Source organism: Haemaphysalis longicornis, unplaced genomic scaffold (assembly GCF_048455015.1).
Source record: "Haemaphysalis longicornis isolate Haplotype H1 unplaced genomic scaffold, Haemaphysalis longicornis Haplotype H1 scaffold_3, whole genome shotgun sequence".
In the NCBI taxonomy this organism is placed as follows: domain Eukaryota; kingdom Metazoa; phylum Arthropoda; class Arachnida; order Ixodida; family Ixodidae; genus Haemaphysalis; species Haemaphysalis longicornis.
The window spans coordinates 194,494,196-194,518,108 of NW_027526335.1; the positions used below are offsets into that span (position 1 = coordinate 194,494,196).

The window sequence follows — 23,913 nt, forward strand, 5'->3', positions numbered from 1 at the left end:
TTGTTTTTTTGTTCATCCTCCATGCAGCTTCTAAATAATCCCTGAAAAATAAATATTTTAGGAGCTTTAATTTTATAATAACAAAACAAACTTGATTAATTTTCTGCAGTATTATTGTGGCATTTTTGCAGCCAAAGCCAAATTTTCAGCCTGTTCGTGAGCCATGCCAAGGACAAGTGGAACGTGCCTGCCCGGTGCATGACGGCACGCTCGCTGAAGCGCGGCTTCCCTAGACAGTGGCGCCAGATTTCCCTCTAGTATATATTAGTATGAAACTCTATGTTTCAACCCATCTACACTCCTCCAACTTCTTCTCCTCCTTTTCTTTTGTGTTACCAACCACGTCCTTAAATCTTCAGCACCTTTATTTTTCACCTAGGAATATTTTCTTTACCAGGCTTTTCACACTACCCTTATTTTTAGCACATAGTGTTACAAGCACGGTATAAGCCACAGTACTACTTCAATACAGTTCTATCACTATGAGTGACAGAATAAGATACTATAACTCAGCGCAGGTACCACACCTGAAGGACCAAAAAGCGAGGGTAGCGAAGGAACAATGACAAAACAAACTTTGCTATTCCTTCCTCACGAAAATTGAGAGAAGTGCGAAAGCTTTCTCACATCAAACCTGCGCCAAAAGTCCGTCAAAATCATCCCTACAGGGGCGTCCAACCTTCGTTGAAAGTGCGTCCAATCGATCGTCAATCCTCCAAAGACCCAAATCGGAAGCGAAGAACGAACCCATGCGACGACTTTTCGCGCATCAGTAAACGCGTCTACGAGCGATCGAAATGGATATCCATACACGGCTTATCGAGATGAAGATGTTTACAATCGTACTCCTTTTTCATGATGGACTCGTGTATTGTCACAATCGACAGAATGGAAGACCGGTTTCACGCACGCGCGGGTGTCCACAGATCTTATCAGGGCTTTCCCGTCGACTAACCGGTCTATGGGAAATTGCATACGTTTTTGGACACGACTCTATTCGTCCCACTAAGAATAATTTCGCCTTAAAAACACCTGGTGGTCACCAGTGCGGCTACGATGACGTTACAGCCGAGTGTTATCTACAGGATTACATATAGCCGAGTAATAACGGTGAGACCTTTCCTGCTACGGCCTTATTACCTACAGGAGCACCGTTTACTGCATTCGTGAAATACCTGAGGGGCAAACAATTAAGACCACAAAGACAAAGCAAATACCCCGTATTTTTCAACCGGCAACCGAGTGACCCAGCGACTGACGCCCAGTCTTAGATGGCTACTGCACGGGTCGTGGGTGAAGATATTTTGATTATAATTATTTCGGATGACGCAAATGCAAACTGCAAGCGCAGCTACGTCACCGAACTACGTGCAAGACCCACGGGACGGGATGCCTGGCGTTGTTATTCTGTGCTGTTCTGGAAACCCCCCCCCCCCCCGCATTACTACGCAAATAAACGTCGCGTGGTGCTGTGTTTTAACTTGAAGAGGCTCCACTTCTATTTCGCGTGCTGACATCATGTGTCCAGTGTTGTTGTGTTAGCCGTTTTACCGTACAGTCTCCAAGTCCATTTTTGTACGGCATCACACGTTAAAACGATTGGCCTCGGCACGCGACGCACCATGTGGTCGCACCTCCCGCTGTTCTGATTACCACGCGAAGTTCACCTGCGCACGCATTGTCGTAGCACAATTGCAGCTTTCCGCCTCTCCGATTATGCGAGCATGCACCAGATGAAAACATTCATTGATTATGGGGTGTAACGCACCGACGCCCCACAGGCATGAGTCGCGCCGTAGCGGAGAGCTCCGGTTTAACTTTGACCACCTACAGATCTTTGTTGTACGCCGAAATCTCGAACGTACGGGCGCTTTTGGTTTTCTCCTCCATTAGAAAAGCGGCCGCCACGGCCGAGAATCGAACCCGCGTCCTCGGGCTCAGCAGCGCAACGCCTTAACGAGCTGAAAACACAAAAAAACTAGCAGCCCTGGGACCCTGTTTTCTAGTAGAAAAGAAACCGAGCCTTGCCTGTGGAAAGGCAAGCTTGAGCCCTGACAATTGGCGTTACATCTGGGAGGACAAAGGAGTCCGCTGGTAAGTTGTCCAAGCTCTATGCTAAGGACTTTTAAAATTTCCGTGTCTATCGATAGTTTTCCCAAAGTAACCCGTTTGTTTATGATGTGTATCTTGGTCACTAATTTCAATGGAGAGCGATAAAAGTCACAGACTGGTGCCGCCCATCAGCAGGTGATGCTCGACTATTGATATTTATTCCCTCACTTTGTGCCCCGTTGTTCTGTAAGCATTACCGCTATACTACTCTAGGTTTCCCAAATGAAAAATTCTAAAATTACTTCGCATGTAGTTTTATTACTCCTTTTTTTGGCAACGCGAATTTCCTGAGCGTGTTTTACGGGACAATCACATGGCGTCTTTGCCGGTTGGTTGGCGCCTTTTTCTAAAATCGAAACTGGCGTTGGATGCGGCGTTGTTCCTCTATTATGGAGTTCGCCGGCCGACACCATCACACCCCATGTTTAGCCTCTTCCCTGGGGTACTGTTCATAAACAGTAGTCACTGACGTTTTCTTGTTCCACTTCGTAAGCAAACCATAGGCCCATGCGAGCTATGCATTGTCCTGTTCGGTTCGTCACCGTGTGCCTTATGCTTACAGCAGATAGACTACCTGAAATTTAGGTTTTCCGTTTTCTGGTGCGACTCGAGGCGAAAAAACCTTGTTATCTGCATGCAATTACTGACCCTAACTACTGAGTCACATCTTCAACACAACATCTGAACATGCACACGCCTTATTCATAGGGCCCACTGCCTTTTTGTGCACACTTTGTGTCAACGTCTACGACAAAAAAGGTTTACTGTAGGCCTCCGCAGGTAAAACTTACCATTCGATTACTTCGTAATTACGGATGCCGCCTAGTAATTACGGATGTTTATGTCACCTTCTTTTGTTCCAACCAAGCCGCATCTTGGTTTGAATGACACACTGAATTTGTGTGCCCCGTCGGCGGAAATATCCTTGTTGTCGGTATGTTTAAATTCCTAACGCGTCACTTGCGCTTACACGTTTTTAATATCAAACAGCGAAGAAAGCTATCACAAATACTTGCATCGCCCGCGTCCAGTGCGACATAACAACCGTTATTTTCATGAGTTTAGATCTTCCACCTTGATCGTAGCTTTAGCCCAGAGAGATAACTTCGAGCACGCCCTGACAACCATTACGTAACAGGCATTCCTTCCCTCCTATGATTTTTCTGCAGAATACCTCTGGTGATCACTGTATGTACCTAAATGGCCAATACCAGTACACTCATCCATTGCCAAAATCTGTACTACGGGACGCTTCTATGAAGTTTCATGTGCAGCCCGGTCATTTGTGACACTAGAGCCTGCTTGATGTCTCAGTGCACCTTTGTGCTAATAAGCCCAAAGACACGCACTTTATACCGGGTGCAGTGGCTGTCTTTCTGATGGCCTCAAAAAAAAAAGCACCCGTGTGTCCAGATTTCGGCTCACACCAAAGTTCAAAGTGGAATCAAAATTATTCCACAGCCACGTAAAAAGCGTGCCTGATGACCTAATATTAGGTTCGAAGCGAGAAACCCTGGTGATTTCAAGCTGCGCCCCTAAAGCCTCAAGCAAAGTCAAATATGACAACTGGGAAACGAAGGCCGTCACGTCCACGCCAAAACTAAGGTCTACCTCCCCCCTATTGATGGTTCTTGTCAGCACGAAATTTCTATCAGGAAGAGTCGAAACCCCCTTAAAGCAGCCTCGTGCAGTTGTTCCGCTACAGCCTTACAGTCCGACAATAAGTTCATGACATTGTCTTTGCGGCGGACACACCAGCGCTGACGCGCCGTGGTGGCTCGGCAGCTATGACGTTATGCAGCTTAGGCCAATGACGCGAGTTCGATTTACGGCCGCGGCGGCCGCTTTTCTGATCCAGGCGAGACGAGAAAACACCCATGCGTTCGAGATTTCAGCGCACTGTAAAGATCCCCAGGTGGTAAAAATTAATCCGGAGCCCTCCACTACGGCGCGCCTCATCGCATGTGTAGCGTCGGCGCGTTAAAACCCTCAATCAACTAATCACAGCAGCGTTGCGCTTGGGGCACAGAAGCGTGATGTCTCCACTGAGTGGCAGTAGACGCGTAATCCGAGCAAAACGTGTTAATAAAGTTTTGCTACTTATTAATTTAAAAATTGGTGAAAAGAAGTTTTAGTAAGAAACATTTGTTATAGAAACGCAAAAGCTAAGACGTTCTGAGGACCGGACCCAGCGGTGTGAACATGACAAATGTCTCGTAGTTGCATTACTTCTTTTACAAATGATGGTTATATTAGTACTGTAATTAAACCGGAAGTGTTATAAGTTTTTTGCGGTGTGCAGCTTCATTCTATTCTTTGTTTAGCCATATAGACTGTCCTGCATACGGTTAATGTCTTCAAAAACGTCTATGCTCACACCGCCTTTCTTACGTGAACACCATTTCGCCCGCACCTAAAAGCACTCTACGTTGCTGATAGTGTCGTCATTATTTTTACTGAAGCCGCTGTTGAAACAATGTGACTCCGCCATTTTGGGCTTCAGTATCGGCGTAGTTCAGAAGCTCCTGTGATGTAGTAGTTAGGAATTTACCGTTCAGGTCTCCCGGCATGTTTAAATACTCCTCAACCTTTTTTCTGCCTACATAGTTATGCTGCTGTACACGTTGAGCGGCATGATTTTTGCTGTAGGCAGCAGCCCTCAGCTTACCACTGCCAGATCGCCATGTACACTTATTTCAAATAAATGGGGACATATCAATCGGAGAAATCTCTGGAAACTTCGCTGGAGATATTCCCTTCCTGGCTGCTTTCATTTGGTCAATCATTCCTATTCTATTTATGTATTTCGTATGATTCGTAGTGACAATACTGATCCAGACCATTTTCTTAAGATTTTAACAAATGTTTTCCCCGACACGTTGTTTTTTGGTACCACTCATGCAGTACACGTCAGCCATTGCACTTCCCTTAACTATACCGCTTTCCCTCAGAAATGCTCTACAGTTTTCCACCTTCATACTTTGCACCCTACGCCACTGTCCGGCAGAACACAACGCAGTCTGCATGCGTTTCTTTCCAACCAATAACATCTAAAGTATATATATTAGATTACAAAAATGGCCTCATCGCTCTACATTGACTCCGTTCAACTAGCCCCTGACTGTTTACTGGCTCCTAATGGCAGCTGCTGAGTCTTCTCGCCACATCTTGATATCGTTGTTGAATCACACCAACATTCACCTGGTGTTCAATCCACTCCACAATAGATCTCAAACCATTTCCGACTTGCAGCCTTATTGCGAACTCTTTTCACACGAAGATTAACCATATTGAAACTGTTCGATGATGTGTTGAGCACTTTCCCTCAATAGCACGCAGAAGGCAGCTACAAGCGCTTGTTTCACATAAACCTCAGACTTTCCCGCAGCTGTTTCAGTTTATACAACTGCGAAAGATGAAATAATTACTTAGCGCATAATGAACAAGACGTTACTTGCATTTCTTTCACTTGGTTTGCTGTGAGTTATCCTCTGATGCAGACGCTAGGCTTTTGTTACTTACAGCGGAAGCGAGAAATGCGGTGTTGTAGAAGACCTGTTGTAGAACGCGATCCTGCATAGTTTTGTAAAAGCTATGCACAACCATTTGCTTAGTTTAAATTATTTAACTACATCCTGTATTGTAATTTACTTCTCCGCGTGGCTACTTTACACTCACGTGTTTCAGCCAAGCCGGCCAGACTGTGCCGAGTGAGAATACATAGGCGATTCGCGTGCCGTTGCTAGATGGTATTTCAGACACACCAGCCGAGCAGGAACGGGCATTTCCGGAACTACCGGCCACCCCTTGTGCGGAGCGTAAGCTGTAATTGTAATTATGAGCCGTACGATCAACTAGAAGAGCCTTATGTTCCTGAAGTATCCGATTTTGCACCCGTCTATCCGCACACTGCCTGAGCCATTGTGACTGGCTATGCAGGGTGATATTTTTAGACACGTCAGATGTCGAGAGGACGGGATGCGCTGCTGAGGAGATCTAGGACATACAGTGGAGATACAGTACTTATCCCTCTGAAAGAAACGCTCAATTTTAGAAGATCGCCCTGGGCGCGTGCCTACCATCACCTGGCTTTAGCTGTTGGGAGCAGTGAAACAGCCGCTAAAGGCGAAATTGCTATGTGATATAGCCCCAACCCGGCGTTACCACGTGCCAACAGATTCGGAAATTCACGTAAAAAATTTTGTGCTCTACCGGAATCCTGCGTACCTCGCTGTCGTGGATCATTATGCAAAATCATCTTCCTGGGCGACAGTTCTCACAAGGGCGTTCGGTTTAGGAGAAAGACCATAGAAATACTTAGGGCTCAGTGAGCGCTGGCTGCCGCCTACGAAACACCGACCACTTCCGCAGACAAGCTGAAGTGCATGAGCACATCAGAACACCTCGCCCACTATGCGTACCGTTTACATTAAGCGATTCGGGAAAACGTTACTATGGGCCGAGGACGCAAAACAGAACAAAAGGTGGTAATTTTGTGGCTCATTTTCCTCCAAGTTGTGTGCGTTTTCTGCTAAGACAGTTACTATGAATTTGTGAATAAAAGGAAGCATGGCGCGCTGCGTGGTGTGTTGCTTGGGTCTGCCGCACCCAAGTCTGAATGCGCTCGCCCTCATACGATCCGGAAGAAAGTGAGCACGACCAAAAAGAGGAAGGCTTAACCCGAAACGAACTGGGCTCCAGTCTTTCTGATTTCTAGATCACCTTTAACAAGCATAACTTTTTTTTTCACAGTAGCATATTTTTTTTTTCACTTGCTACTAACGTATAGTGTTTTTGACAATGCTGTAACCCTTGTGCTGCGCAAGCAACTTTATTGGCTGCTCCGCGACCCGGCTACTATTCGTGGAAACATTTTCATCTTCCTACCCAAATACCAACGCACCTTCATGGAACACACGCTTCTGGAGTACTACTAGCAGAAAATATCAATATCCGAATACAAATATAATACGGAAACAAGTCTTGAGTATTCTAGATAGAACCTAGAAGCTACTTTTTGATTGGGCCATTTTGCCGAAGGGCATCGAATGAATAGAAATCTACGTGATCATATGGACATTACGTATATAAAGAAAGAGAAACAATACAGGGCCAAGAAGTAACTGGATACAGGTGCCTTCGTGCACTGCAGAATACTCTATAGGTCAGCTTCAGCAAGAACGTAATGCGTCATCTTCTCGTCGTGCGCTACCTTCTCTGGCTAAAGTAAGTGTGCACAGCCGAAGAAAAATTTAGGTGTTTGCCTAAGGGATTGCATACTAAACCACTATTTCCAAACAACTGTTGTCCGCGGCAATGACCAGGTTTACAAGACAGGCGGGTCGACCAAAAAATACACGCCGTATAACCGGTATGCCACTCGCATATATATAAAACCTTTTACTGGGTATCGCAAAGCATCCTCCCCAGAAAATAAGCCAAAATCAGTGAGGAGACAAATTTTGTTTGGGATTGTTCGATGCAATACGACCGCGCAGCTTTGACTTGACGCTGCCAACTAATTGTTCCATGCATGTCGACCGGATGACATGGTGCCCGTGTGAAGACGCAGAAGGTGGGCGTATTAAGGTACCATTAGACGTCGACCTTGCCCGTCTCATAAGTTCTTACCGGCTTCCTGTCTCCTGCTCTTACACTTCGTTGCTCGGCGTCTGGCTTTTGAGCTTTCTTTAAAGCTTGTTGGCTAACAGTCTCCGTACTTTAAAATCTCCGCAGCAAGTTCAAAGATGCATATAACTCTGAATTAAATTAACCTAGGCCGTTCCCCGGTTACACCTCTGCGCAAACGGGAACAAAAAAATTAAGGTGACGGGAAAAACAGGGGAAGCATGCTTTCATGGTTTATAGGCTCAGCGTTACCTCGTGCGCAGTAATAACGCTGGGAATACCCAACAGGGTTCAGCGTTGACGTCGGCACTCTCTTTGGCGGTGGGAGGTGGCGGTAACTGCATTCTGTATTCCCGGCGGCGTTGGCGCATTTGCTTCTTGTCGGCCTCCGCTAATCCGGAGAAAGATTTACTGCGCGCATGGGCCTTGTTGTCTCTAGAACAACAGGATTACGACGCCAGCACACCGGGCCCATGCAGGGCTTTGTGCTGTGACGCGCTCCGTTCCTTTGTGCAGCACACAGAAAAGCGACATGCAGCGCGGCCTAATTAACGCTTCGGAAAGAAAGCCTTCAGTTTCGCTGTGTGATAAGGCGGCCAGGACGTGAGTTATATGTGCGCCATGTGGCTCTTATAGGCTTTGCGCGAAGGCCTATTCCATAATGTTGCGAAACCCGTGGGGTAAACACGCCTGGCAAGCAACCCAAGGACGGGCGCGGTGTCTACACGCTATACAACGCCGTGCATGCAAAGCTTTCCACCTCGTACGTTGGCGCGAAACGCTTGTCTGCATTCTCCGAGGTTCCTCGGTGTTTTCCTGCCTTTATCTAGCATACTTCGCATAATTAATGGACTTTGCACCCGTTAGAGACGAAAAGAACAGGTGTGGTAAGTGTTCTTTAAAGGGACACTGAAGTGATATGTAAGCATTGCGGGATTACTAGCGCAAATTGTAGTCCGGAGTCCCCAGGCCATGTTTCGACCAGTCTGGGCGCGTTTACGCGATTTTATTTAGTAGAATCATAATTTCGAAAATGCTGTCCTCCTCTTTTTACGCTCGCCCATTTTCTGCGGCGTTTTCGTGTGACGTCAGCAGGAGAGGAGCTGGCAATTGGCTGCGCTACTGCACGGCTTGCCGAACTTCCGCGACCGAGTCAGTCGGCCCAACGTTTATTCCCCCGGCCGCCGACGGGTCATGCCAATTCGCTCGATCAGTTGAAACTAAGCCACAACACGTTTGTGAATGGAAGAATGTGTCTTTCTTTACTTGGTTAGTTTGTACACTATATCTAGCTCCAAGTCAAGGTCGCTTCACACAAGCGCTGCACAAGCGCACATGCGACGCTTCGCTGACTGGTACGCCAGTAGGAAAATATAAGGCCTCTTGAAGGCGGGAGAAGAGTCAGCGAAGTCAATATAGGTACTAAGGAAATAAAATCAACTGATATTTTTACCGTACAGCGTAAAACTAGGGTGCGGGAAGCACTTTTTTTGCGCTGGGCGAACAAGCACAGCGGTCAGCAGCACGACTACGCATCTGCGAACGCTTTTCCGTCTCAGAAATGCAATTTCCAGACGTGATATATTGTGGAAACTTCGGGTATGCTTACTGCACGAACGCAAAACAACAAATAGTCATCAAACTGCTTGAAATGCCAAAACTAAAGTGTACACTGGTTATATAATGTATACCTTATAATACCAAGGTCAGCAGAGCCCGCCTCGTGGCCGAGTGGTTTAGAGCGCCGGGTATGTCATTGCAAGTGTTTTGCAAGTCGCGAGTTCGAATCCCCGCTGGTGTGTGTTTTTTTTATATAAGTTAACTTTTTCGTTTTCCGCCGATGTTTTCTACACTGAGTTCACCTTTTTTGGGCCGCAACAATCATTGCTTCACGAACTAGTTCACAGAACGCGCGCAGGCTGGCACTGGCGCGCTAGCGAGTTCTCATTGGCGTGCTGTTGCCATAAACACCGACTGCTTGCGGGAAGTGGGCACAGGCCAGAATCAACAGACCCTTGGACTGGTGCGAACACGCTTTTTACGATACAGGCATAAGTGAGGCAAGCTCCAAATATGGGGGAAAAGCGCATGGCATTTGAGCGTCTGCGGGGACGCGGAGGGCGTTCATGCACTGCGTACGCCTCGGCTAGTGAATGCTACGATTCCAAGCCGTCCTGGGAGGCTTATCTTACGCATTTTACAGCCGACAACATGGCAGAAGCGCGGTACGATGGTTACTGATATATTGCGAATGCCCATCCAACAACGCCATCGGTTGTGTTTTACAGAACCGAAACCGAAACCGAAACTTGTTTGATTGCTAACCTTGGGCATCGTCCAATCACGGTGCTCCCTCCTCCCAACGTCACAGCTTTAGTTGGTGCGGCCGCCGCAAACCGCGCATAGTAGTTTTTCTTCTTTTGCGATGTGTAAAATATTTACCGAATTGTCAACCGGATAAACGATGAAAAGTGCGCTAATTTGAGCCAGTATACGCACTGCAAGCAAAAACGGGAGCTTGACAAATTCACTTCAGTGTCCCTTTAATGTAAAAAGTGCGATTATGATAACAACTGCCTTTCACAAGTCCGTAAACTACCGATTGGAGAAGCTGCTTTCTGTAGCTGGTCTACAAGGTAATATATGCCAACATTTTTATTGATTCGAACACAAATATAGTCTAATAGGAACATAGAAACGAAAGTGGTAAAGAACAGAACCAAGTGTAGTGGTAAAATATAGATTTTAGAACGCAAAATTTAACGAAAACTATACTTTTTATGCCAATCAATGTAATGCTAAGAATAAAACAGTTGAAATTTATTACGCAGACCAAAAAGATTATTGAGGAAGCTTGCGGATAATCTTATCGGGATTGGAATGCTGAATATGAGGTATGAATGGCTGCATTTTTGGAGAAAAAGACGGCTGTGCGTTTGACTCGGTCAACCGCAATATATTTCGTGAAAATTCATCTTCATCCGCCAAATTGAGCATTTTCTCCCAGAAAGTTATACATTCATAAGCTCTTTTCTCCACGATTGCAAAATAAATGCCTCACGGTCTGGATGTTATTTGAGCGTGGTTATGAGCCTTATGTACGTATCGATATATCGAGCCTGCATGGTGACGATCTATGCGGGATGTCGTTAGAAGTATCAGGCTTGCGCTTTTAAAGCGAAGCCTTCTTGGTCTCACTGATCTCTGTGTTGTTGCATAAAACGCATTCCAGAAATTCCAACTTGGCCCACTGGGAGGACACATGATGATGAAGACGATGACGCAGGAAAACAGTGCCTCCCGTGGCCGGAATCCAGGGTTCGCACAGTTCCCTCAAAACCTTGAAAACCCTTGAATTTAGAAGTGTCAATTTCAAGGCCTGGAAAGTCCTGGAATGTTCAAATGGTCCTTGAAAACCCTTGATTTTTCTGGAGAGAAGCAATGGCCCTATCTTTTCACAAGAATTTAAAGTGTTTGCCGTGAATTTTAGGAGGTGTTAAAAATGTAAATAAACATTGTAACAATCAAGTTTCAGTGTACTGCGTGAAATTACGAGTTTGGTGAATTCTCATTATTACGAGGCAACATTGGGAGCAGCACTCCTAAAACATTCACCCGCATTTCCCCGAAGGGGAGCATGGGGAAGTGCGAATGCACGGGTGATGCTATGAGGGGGAGTTATGTTGAACTGTGTTGGCATTCGCCCGTTAGTTGCATTTAACACACCGCGTGATCAAGTGGGGATTCACACACCCCGTTAGTCCCTCTCTGGAAATCTTGGTGAATTAAAGTGTATGTTTGAGAGGGAATGAAATCATACACACACACACACACACACACACACACACACACACACACAAACACGCAAGTAAAGTGCCACTTAGCCCTTCGCATGCTCGATTTCTGGCCAATCCCCCACGTGGGTATGTGCCATGTCAGCGGCCAGGCAGCGCGCGCCCATCTCCCCCCGTTGCCAAGGAGGACGAGGAGATTCCTGGCCAATCCCCCACGTGGGTATGTGCCATGTCAGCGGCCAGGCAGCGCGCGTCCATCTCCTCCCGTTGCCAAGGAAGACGAGGAGCGCGCGCACACGCAGCTGTTGCTATGTGGACGGACGGCGGTCGCCGGAATTCAGGGTCGCTTATAAAGTGCATTCGCACTTAATAGAATCCACGTCACGATAGAATCCAGTGAAACCCGGGTTCTGTTCTCTATATTGCATTTTCCATCTAGTCTGTGGACGGCCGCTCATTGCGTGTTTGCTGTGCTTCATACGCTCCATCTGCGTTTGCTTTTACGTGCAAATGGTGGACGTGTACATAGTTCATCCTGCTTTGCAGCAACACTTGCTTAGTTATTTCAGCTGATACTCTTGCTGACAAAGCACGAGATGCAGGCAACATTAATGAACGAAGTTTTGAAACCAAAAAGCCTCAGCAAAACACCAAGAAAATACGAAAACCTCTAAATACCGATTCTTAAATAAAAAATAAAGCTCGGGGAGCATTCAAGAACCTGTTAGTGCCTATCTAAATGCGCACTGATGTGCTTAGGTATTGGGCAATAACGAAATTGTGCATTGTGTTGAAAAAGTTATAAATAATCCCAGATAAAACATAAGATGGGGACCTTGAAAATGTGTTTTCTGGTCCTTGAAAGTCCTGAAAACCCTTGAATTTTTGCTTTTGAAGCCCGTACGAACCCTAGGAATCGATCGTGGGTCCCTGGCGTTATCAAGCCGACGACTATCCGATTGCACCATTCTGACACTGTAGGTTCAGTTTGGATTTTAAAGTTACTTTTAGCGCTTTACTTTGAACGACTGTGATGCATGGGGGGGGGGGGGCGGGCGGTAAGGAGGGGGCGTTTAGCTTTCTTGTCAAGGAGTCATTTGCTGTTGTCCGAGTTTAAACCTTGACTCGCAGGCAGTATGCACTTCGATCCTTTATGTTTTCACTTGGACCGCAGCGGCTTTTATTTTGGCACTTCGCCATCTCATTTTCGCATGACAGAAAGCTTCGCCTTTCAATCATCGCTGTCGTTAGACTGTGGGTATTTATTCTATTGTTTCATCTCCCATGTGATATGTGTAGGCGCGTGCCCTTGAGCGTGGTCATATCGACGCTGTACACGACCAGCGCGTCAGACACAATCGTTGGATACTCTTTATTCACACCTTGTCTTCTTTTTTTGTAACGGCCATAAACACGCGTTCGCTAGTAAGAGACAAATTTCAGCACGTGCTTCGCGGTCGCATGTACCCTAGCTATCCACCCAAATCTGACCGAATGCAGCCCCACCCCCGAGCACATATGTAGAAGTCCAGCAGTACGTGGAGAGTACAATCTTGTATATTCCAATTGTACCAATCTTGTTCTTGCGCTGTTGATCATAAATGGATGTGGGCGATGCCTCATTGAGTGTTGACGATAGTCGGCCTTCTTATTGACGTTCGCAAGTGTGACCTTCGAATCACGTTGCGGTATTTTTTCGTCTGGCACGCGCTGTCCCTTCTACGCTGGAACCAAGTCACTCACCTCCTCTGACGTGTGCAAGGCGGCTTTTGACGAGACCGAGGCTGTTGGCAGCCACGCAGCGGTACGTCGCTGAGTGTACTTCCGGTCTGAACTGGGAAGCGCCGAACGCCGGAAGCACTAGGGAGCCATCGGATCGTGTCTCCCGGAGGCCTGCAACCTGCAAAAAGAAATTTCCAAGGCGCTCGAACTGGTCTACAGTGGAGTTTGGAAGTCTTTCATGCGTGTGTTTTTGTTGTTTGCCATGGCCCAAGTTTTGCTTTATTGAAGTACTGCATGTGTGCGCTTAGACGTTTCGTGCTTACAAAAGGAGTGGAAGGGCAATCTACCATTCGACACTTTAATGCCAACTTGAATATTATACTACTCGTGAAAAAGAAATGACGGAAGGGTGATACATAGAGCGAATGTTACAAACTTTTCAGTTTTAAGAGCTTTCCAGTTTCATTGCAGTTCATAAGGCAATTGTATTAAATGGTTCTGTTCAGTTTAGGCCATTTCAATTTAGATTAGATTTAATTAGTCAAGATTAGATTAGGTAAGATAAGATTGGACGGTACTTAGACGATAGCCGAAGGCTGGTGTCCGGTCCACGAACACAAATGAATTATTGGGTTGCAAAACAAGGCGTATAGGAAAAGTCAAAATATAAGAAATATGTTACTACATAATTGATTACACAATATACAAATGTTCATTATACAATTAAAACATTTAACCCGTCAATTTAGAACTTCTTGCATGTTTAGTTTCAACTGACAACACAATCTATACTTTCGTTCTGAATAACACAATCAACCATTCACCACACAAATGTTTACAAACAGAAAAATTGAAATTTCTGTCATTAGCCTGTCATGTCGTACGAGCCGGTGTAGGAGCAAGGTTAAAAGCAGGGTAGATTTAGAAGTCACTATGCTATTGACCAAAAGGGTATTTTTGTTGTCACAAAGAGATGTAAAGGAAAGCACATGAAGTCAGTCAAATAATGTTCTACTTGGGTGGTTAAATGGAGCAGATGTTATAATTCCTGACGATCGGTTATGTAGTCATTGAAGAGGAATTAAATAGCTCGCAAATCCCAGCCCACAGGTTTCAGTACAGTAGTTTATATCGCAGTGCAATGATGAAAAGTATAGGCAGCGGACAAAAGTAGAAAGCGTTTCCGGGCATAGCAACCGAAATATTGTGTAGCAGCAAAAAGCAAGTTTTCTACATACGCTGATAGTTTGCTCCCTCCCGTGTAGGTGTGGATCAATAATAACTGCTAAGGGTTTCACTCAAGATGCGTTTCCAATTTTACGATTTTGTAGAGCAAAACAGATTGTGTGAAAATCGAGGCGTTTTGTTCTTGAATACGAAATGACGCTTTGATGTGTTAGTATTAATTGTTAATTTGCCATTCAAAACCGCTATTAGAAGGCTTACAAATCAGGCATGATAATATTTTGAAAGGTTGGCAAAGCTTCACCAATGGGAACTAAAACACTGTCGTCTGCGTACCTTAAAACTTCTCAAAAAGCAGCATACTCAAGAAGGTCGTTTCTTGAAATAGAAAATGAAATTGGCCCCAACACCCAGCCTTGAGGTACTCCTCACGCGATTGCTTTATAACCAGAACGACAATTACCAATTTTTACTTCATGTCGACTGGATGATAAATAGCTTTGAAAGTACCTGTTTGAGTTATTCATGAATGTATTTGTTTTCACCTTGTTCAACAACACGGTATGGCGAACAGTTTCACAAGCTTTCCTGATATCCAATAAGACTCCTAGTGCGATTTTGTTCTCATAAAGGGCGGAGGTAAGGATCTGGGATAGGGCCAGAATGGCTGTGTCTGTAAAACCTATGTGAAACGAAACTATCTTGTTGAGGACAGATTATGTGGTTTTCATGAAGACATAGATTTATCTTAACTGAGATAAGCTTTTCAAGAAGGGTGTTCATTATGCTTTGTATGTATGTCGGTCGGTATCTACAAGGATAATTTGGATCACCAGATTTAACCACCGGTACGACATTCGTGAGTTTTGGTTTATGTGAAAGCTGCTTTGCCTTGGCTGTTATAATATGTGTACTGTGTTGATGATTCTCAGCTATAACAATGTATTCCTGTGTTTTGACCTATTCTATAGGACGTAAGAAACTCTGCATCCGTTTATTAGCTTCGAAACTCTTACAAGTAATAGGCCGCCAGAGCAGTCGTATAGTGTACTAGAATTCTAGTACACTATAGCAGTCTGGTGCAACATTGATATTTTGTGTTAACAGGAATAACTGCTATACATAAAGATCAAGAAATTAGAGGAATAAAGGACTTAGCAAAGTTTGCCGAGTTAGACTGAATGCGCGCTAAAACACGACACTGTGCAATAGATACTCAATAAAGAAATGCAAACGAAAATAGAAAGAGAAACTGCTTTGACAAAAGTGACCAGTTCGATAGCTTACCAATTCGTTTCTTTCCAACCCCGCGCCTTAAAAGATATTTTTCAAATTTTCCTTAAGTATTTCTGGTGGAGTGCTAGTAATGTCCATAGCCAATTGCTGGAGACTAAAGCTACCCTGTGTTGAGGTTAAAAAAAAGCTTTAGAATTATACGAATTGTTCAGGTTAAAACGTTTGAGTAATTGATAAAAAGCGGTTTCAGTAGTTGCTAACAACTGGTAAATTAAAAAAAAAGTAAAAATGTGGAGTAATTTTGGCATCTTTACTTGTGAGCTTTTCGCTGAGAAATACGAATTCATTTAGAGAGACACTTCTCTTGTTAACCTTGGACACTCACTTCAAAATGACTTTCCCTATCAGCTTGCGCTCTAAACGAACGCTAGTAGGCGCTAGTTCAGCGTTTACCGAGATCTCTAACGTTTTTCCTAGGACGAAATTTCGGAATTCACATACAACCACGGGTTGAAGTGCCACTCTGCTTGGTGTGCGCTATGGCTAGTTCAAGAGACTAGTGCCAAATTAATTTGGGTCTGTCCTATATTCGCCCGTAACCGCCGTCAACTGCTAACTGTGGGTCCTGCACCTGCGACTGAACTGGAGCACGTTAGTCGTGTCCGTGAAGACCCCGCTACTCTAGAAATAATTACCCAGTACGCGCTTGAAAACGGTGTGTACAAGCTGGTATAGCGGTCTGACAGATTTTCCCGGACTGGCCATTCCCTTCCACGACCAATGTCAACAGTGCAAACTGTGCATTTTGGTGCCACTGACAGATGAAATGTGCATCTTGTGAATAGGACCTTAAAACTAGAAGTATGTACGCTGTGTGAATTGTGATGAATTGTGACCTCTCCCTTTCTGCTCCCCCTCCGCCATCCTCACTTCCCCACAGGGCCTCATGGCCTCTCGTCCTCAATAAAGTATTTCACTCACTCATACATACAACCACGGTTTAAAGTGTTACTCTGCTTGGTGTGCGCTATGGCTAGTTCAAGAGACTAGTGCCAATACATACAACCACGGGTTAAAGTGCAACTCCACTTGGTGTGCGCTATGGCTAGTTCAAGAGACTGGTGCCAATTTTCGTATCTTTGTACGCATCACGATGATGTGCTTCAAGAAGCATGCCCCCGCTACATTCTGCTATTTAAAGCTTTGACAACGACAATCGTTTCCGTGGGGTATTGAGCACAACGCTTCACGTTGACAGCATAGTATCCATTTATTCGCTACACTTCCGCATCGATAATGCGGTGCCGTTGCCTGAAATGGCAGCCTTAATGTTCAGACAGCTGCCAGCTAAAGATAGCGTATACGCTGGTGCTCTATTTTCGCGAAGGTCTAGCCACCAATGTTTTTGTAAACAGGGCCATCAAGAAAAGGAATGGCTGTGTCCTTCGAATGCGACTGCTCTCTTTATTTGGAGCAGAGTTAACATGTGCAATCGGAATCATTTGAAGGTGATCGCTTGGATGGCAAATAAGGAAGCAGCAACGCCAAGTTACGGGTTGTATGGGGGTTGTATCATAAAAGGGAACACAAGGTAAAGAAAGCACGGATACTTTTATCTCCAAAGTTTAAAAAAAACAGCCGCTGTGTAGGTTGAAGCCCGCTGATCGTTTCTACCGCGATCACCTTCAAATTGATCCCGACTGTACAACATAAAATGGCTGTGTTTGGGAAGGTAGTGTCACTGAATTCACGTGTCGGGTTCATACATGTATTAACCCTAACAGTAATTGAAGTGCTGAAACAAAAGTGTCTGAGTGACACAGAATCGTTAAAGATACACCGGCGTTTTGCCAAAACAACCTGGATTTGAAATTAAAACCACTGATCAAATTTTGCTATGTACGCTTTCCAGCTTTCATTGGGCTTTCAAAACACGAACATTTGGCCCATCTGGTCGTCTCTCTGCTTTTTCCTCAGCCAACCAGTCAAAATTTTAAAGAATGCAAGAAAAATAACAGGCAAGGCCTTTCAAAACTACTAAAACTAGTGGCATGTGTCATACGTGCGAGAATTGTTCAACAATACGAAAACATAAAGCATATTTCAGGCAAGGCATTATCACATTTCAGTTTAAGTTTCAGTTTATTTTTTTTCATCACATAGATGAGGGTAGCCCCGGAAAAAAGCGACTTGGTGTCACTTGAGGAGACCCGAGCCCCCTTTTAAATGGCAGAAAGCGAGATCTTGAACGCAAACTTTGATACATCGCATCAAGTAACAAACAAACAAACAAACAAACAAACAAACAAACAAACAAACACACACACACACACACACACACACACACACACACACACACACACACACACACGCACACGCACACGCACACGCACACGCACGCACGCACGCACGCACGCACGCACGCACGCACGCACGCACGCACGCACGCGCGCGCGCGCGCGCGCGCCGAAAGAAACACTGTAAGAGAGAAAAAAAAGTACAAGTAGAAGTAAACATCAAATTGCCTTCATTGAAACTTAGACACTAAATGACAGTAAACTAAATGGCAGTAGCAGTGTTCTTTTCACTAATAATAGATTTTGCATTGGTTTTTTCAGCACCAAACAAAAACTGCTAAGAACGCTTCTGGGAGATGCAAGACAAAGATAAATACCGTATTTACTCGCATAATGATCGCATTCGCGCAATGATTGCACCCGTGAAGTTCGTCGTCGAAATTCGATTTTTTTTATTTCCCGCGCAGTGATCGCACCTGGAACTTGCCGGGACTCGTACGTGTGCCGAGTCTAGCCAAGTTCCGTCACCCCCTTTTTTTTCTCTGGGCTCGTTCTGTCACTTTTTTTCTGTCCCGTCTCTGTGCACAGTTTGAAGTTTCAGAATAAGATGTGATTGAATGAAAAATAATTAATAAATATATATGTGTGCTGTTCATGTGATGTGTGCGTTTATTACAAAGGTAAGCCGTATTTACGCTTTATTTGTAATTGTGTTCATGACTCCTACCGTAAAATTATTGACCCGCAACTTGATGCGTTTCTTGTGCTCAAATATTTTTCGCAATAAATGTACCCGCGTAATGATCGCACCCCTAAATTTGCATCAATTGTCTGTTGAAAAAAAAGTGCGATCATTACGCGAGTAAATACGGTACCAAAAATGCTGTCCCCGCTCTCTGTTCCAGCAAGGCTATAAACAAAAGCACTCTAAAGGTGGCGCCCGAGCAGCGCTAACGCGGGAAATTAGAATTCAGTTGCGCAAACCTCAATTTGGATTCATGAGGGGGAGGGGGGCAAGAGAGGGGAGGGTAACAGCGCAGGGGCTGGAAGCGGTGAGTGGGGGAGGTGTTACTTGTAAGAATCGGAGAAATATCGTAGCTCGACCACATTTGCAGCGACGCGAGCAGATACACCCCCAAATTTATTTATTTGTAGCAGACCTGGTAAAGTAATAATTGCGGAATGTCATAACCGCGCACTAATAAGCCTCGAAAATTTTAACATCGTGCGTCACAGTTGAGGAACGGTACCGGCACGACAATGATCGCTTCTAGGCATTTCGACGTTTTTCGGCGTATGCAAAGCTATTGCAGCGGAGGGTGGCGTATTAAGAGTTGGGTGATTTACGAATTAATGCTAGTCAACCTTAACCCTTGCGTTTAGTGTCATGCAACCCCGCACTTGTGACGTGCATCTACACGTGATCATTTCTTACCGTGCTGGCGGGGCTGCCATCCTCTTTCTCCCAGCTGACGCTGGGCTGCGGTTGGCCCTGTGCGGAGCACGGCAGGACGGCACCGGTTTCACTCGAGAACTCCACCAGGGTGGGGGGCTCGAGCACGATCGTCGGGCCACGCCCACCACCTTGGAGGGGACTTGATGTGACGCCCGCTGCAAAAAAATAAAAACAAAGCACGCTCAGTCGCGGTCCTTAGGAGAAAATGTCGCAAAGCCTCCTCCAAATGCCTCCTCCTCATACATCGACCCTCGAACACTGGAACCCTCCACGCTGACTTTAATTGCGCACTACTCTCTAGAAAGCGGTCTAGCGCGAGCAGTTTAGAGCCGTGAGCCTGCTCTCCTCACCCCACGTGGCCTCTTCCGCCTTAAGGAGCCAACCAGCTTCAAATTGAACGGTTTATTTTCAAGATGTCCCAAGCCTCGAATATCCCACCCTGTACTCCCACTTCCCCCACTTGACGTAGCGTCTTCCTAATGTAATAAAGGCTATCTCCGCCTCCTCCTTAATCGGATATACATCGCGATACTGATAAGGCACTACAAGTTACTATGAACAATTTATATCAATACGACCAAGAACTGTCACTTTGCCTAACCTAGTTTTTAAGACTTTGGCGGCAATCTTGTCGACCTGGTTCCAATAAAAAGTAAAATAAGTTTTAGCATTCCAGGAAAACCTGTAAGCACGCTTGGTATTTGCCCAAGTTTCCTTTGTTTTCCAGTTTGTAGGATTGAACGGCTTAAATAGTGTTTTCAGAGAACGCTGACTCACCAGCCTTAAGGTAACTTTACCGAAGCGAAGTTGCACGGCTTGAATTACTTAGCACCGTTATCGCTTGGAATAACAACCGCTGGTTGCTTTGGGTAGCACCACGAAGCTGTGAATACTAGTGTACCGGCGTATTTTTGGTGCTATTGATCACGCCACATTCTGATTTTTCTCCGAAACAATGCAGCAGGACTTCGTTATTTCAGAAACGCATCATTCGAACTACCCGATGACTCGGACTTGCCCATTGGTCACGGCAAACTGACATGGGCTTGAATGAAGAAAATCTCTTATTAATGTGGACCTGAAATACTCGTGCGGACGAGATTACTCGTCCGCCCAGACAACTTTTCTGCAATCCCGAAAGGCATGAGAAACTTTAGCGTACAACTAGATGCCCTAGCAGCGCTGATTGGTAAACCAGTAAGCATGTGCTCGCTCCAGTGCACTTTTTTTGGAGGAAGAAAGAAAGGTACAAGAGCGACCGATGGTGGAAGTGCCTGTGGGAAAGGCGAATGTGAGGCACACAGACAACCAAGTAACCTCTTGGGCCACTGCATTTGTACTCGGCCGTTGCTATGGCTAGTCTTGATATTCTGTATGGCTTTTCTTCCTGTATTCTATAGGTGTGCTTGCGATTCCTGGAGTATTGGTATGTTTTCATGCAGTTTGTTCTACCTTCGCAACAGGTGTAGTAGCCAGGAAGTGAACGCTGATTCATTCGTTCATTCATTCATTCATTCATTCATTGACGCTCGTTGATTATTAATTTATTTACACAGTACCCACAGCGCCTGAGGCATTACAGTGGGGGGGGGGGTGAGGGGGGAGTACAACTTAGATCAGAAAAATATAGGTAAGGCAACATCAAAGTCAAGAAGAAGACCACGCAAATCGCGCTCATGTACAGGGCCGTCCACGCTAGCTGCGAACACGGCGCAGCGTGGCCTCGCTCCGCGGAGCGCCAGCGCACAATCCGCGGCCGCGCATCGAAGCTAAACTCCTATTGATCACGCCGGCGAGCCGGCATGAGGTGTGCACTTCCGCAGGCTGATTCGGTAAACACTGAGCACAAAGGATCGAGAAAAATCCCAGGCCATCTCTACAAACGTGAAACCTCGGGAGGGGCGAAGCATGCCCAGTATAAGTGTATAAGGCGTTTTTGTCAAATGAGATAAAACTGTTGGGGGGTGGAGGTATACATCTTTGCTGCAAACGTTTCATGTCTTTGAAGCACGAAGCTCTCTAGCGCGAGGCGTTAGCGAGTGAACCGGTGTTTCAGTACCGTGACTACGAGAGTGGCGATTACGACGACGACATGAGACGCTGACAGCCCGAGCCCCGAAAGGACTTCGCCCTAAAGATGAAATAACGAGGTTGGCATGACCAGCAAACCCGTATAAAGAGGAGAAACGGGGATGAAATGCGGGGCTAGCCGGTGTGGTGGCATCGGACAGAACAAAAAAAGACACACAAGCAATAAACATTTCGGCACGGGAAATAACCGAGCATGGGCCGGTCACTATAAAGCCAGTCGTCGCCTTACTTTACGGGAGATTATCGAGGCAGAACTGATTAACTGGCTGGGACAAGCATGCTTGAGCTACCCGTCCACAGAACTGCCTAAGAAGGAATTGAACTTCCTAGGCATGCGCCGCTGAACAATAAGTAGAGTATAGCGTGGCTACTGCTGGTATATATGCTGTATCGTTATGCATTTCTTTTCATTATTCTGTTCGTTTCAGCGCTGGTGTGTGTCCATTCTTCTTCTTTTTGTCCTAGGGCCAGCTGCGCTGCATTTCCCCCTTTCTTGTGGCTTTAAAATAAAATTAATATGATGTATGAATCTTATCTTTTGCATGAATTTCAAGCGATACGCATACGATTCATTGAAAACATTAAGAAAGATTGATGCATCAGATAAGAAAATTCAATACTTCTTCGTCACAAGAGATGAAAGTCCACGTAAACAATAGTGTAGGAAGAAAGTGGCCAAGCGCCAGAAAATATTTCGCAAAGGATAATCATGCTAGGCTTGACGGAGTGATGTGCCATCTTTGGCGAGGCACATTCGCCGAGGTGCACTGAACTTGTCGAAGGCTGCCACGATGCTAAGACGGCCGATAAAGGCCCAGATAAGCGTCCGTGGTGGTCACAATGGAAGTAAAAAGGTGACGTTTCAATGCAGCCATCCCGTCTTGGCGCGGGAAGGAGGTCATTATTGGCCTCGGCCGCAGCGAGCGCAACAATGCCTCGGCCCATCATGAATGGGCAAACCACAAGGCCGAGCGGCGGCGGCTTCATTCTCTGGAGCGCAACAAAGGATCCGTCCAGACCCTTTCAGGCGGCACGAACCGCATTGATCGGTACAAGCAGATGGCACAAAAAATTGTGCATGAACCTTGGGATTCGATTGGCGCCTTTCCACGGTCGGCCGTTTCTTGCAGTTGGGCTTTTTAATGGCCTGTCTTTTTCATACAAACTGTATTATACCTCCCCTCCGATGGAATCGAGGTTCCACTTTTCGCAATTTCACATCGAGATGATTACTTTCGGAGGCACGCATGAGACCCGACCATTTAAAAGACGTCTGCAGCGCGACAGCCGAAATGTGATGCGGGTACAAGCAAGAATATATGTGGATAACCCTACCAGCATGTACAATGCGCCAGACGCCTTGAAATGTTTTCGGGGACAAGGTACCTGTTCTCTTGATAGCTGTAGCCGGTTGTAGCAGGAATTTATTGATTTGACTTAATCGGTACAGACACGCAAAGCAGAAGGAGGTTTGACTATTCCACTGGTTGCATTTCAATTTGTTACCCTAAAGGCCCCTAAGAAGTGCTCCATAAAGGGTGCGCGTTTGCATATATTATGTTGGCGTTAAGAGATGCGTTATTAGATGTTACACGAAATTATTAGGCCCGCGGCGTTTTCACGGCTATCCGTAAAGTGTAAAGAAACATGGGTCTGGCAATACTCTTGATAGCCAGAAGCCCGCTAACTGATGAATATTTCAATCCCTGTACAAACGAAAAAAAAAACATTATATCACTTACGTTGCCCCATGCACTACTTAAATCAGTTATGCAGCTGTGGACTTATGAGTCCCTCCAAACAACATCACAAATCGATGCTCTGAAGTGCACTTTCAGGCCTGCACCGCAAGGTTGCCTGGCACCATTTGCGAACGCTTCTTTTCCATCTGTTTACCCGGATGTAGAAGCCTTCTCTATGTGTGGTGGTGGTGGTCCCACCCACCAGGGCCGGTCACTCGAAAGGAGCCGCGTCTTCTCTCGAACAAAGCGAATACTTCAAAATGTCGACATAATCTGCCCTACAGCCAGGTATTAGGATTTACTCGGTCGATCTCAGCGCCCCAAAGTTCCGGATGAGCAGTGAAAGTAGTTGTTGAAAAAACTCAATAACATGAAACTTGAGCCTGCCAATGTGGAAGTGGTCCTTCATTCCAAGGGACCATAGGATTACCATGCTGTCAAAGCTCTGGAGACCCGGTGTTGGAGGGCATTCAACTCGGCGCTAGTTCTCAGGTTCTATCACAGATCTGGGAGAAAAAACTGCATCTCCAGATAGCGTACGGTAAACAAAGGGAATGGGAGTGGTGCGCGCAGGCGTGGGGGATTCGATTAAACATTAACAATTGGCGCACCGCGAAAGAATGCACTTAATGGCTATTATTTAGGTTATT

At 45.7% G+C, this 23,913-nt stretch overlaps 1 protein-coding gene across 1 annotated transcript in view; it reads right to left on the reverse strand.

The window, feature by feature from the left end:
- LOC144175920 (cell adhesion molecule Dscam1-like) overlaps positions 1-23,913 on the reverse strand; it is a 474,324-nt gene that overhangs the window by 281,649 nt on the left and 168,762 nt on the right. Inside the window, exons 2-3 of the mRNA XM_077704992.1 lie at positions 19,410-19,585; positions 13,278-13,434 (exon numbers count right to left, since the gene is read on the reverse strand). Of these exons, the coding sequence (XP_077561118.1) occupies positions 13,278-13,434; positions 19,410-19,585 (333 nt within the window). The remainder of the gene's footprint in view (positions 1-13,277; positions 13,435-19,409; positions 19,586-23,913) is intronic.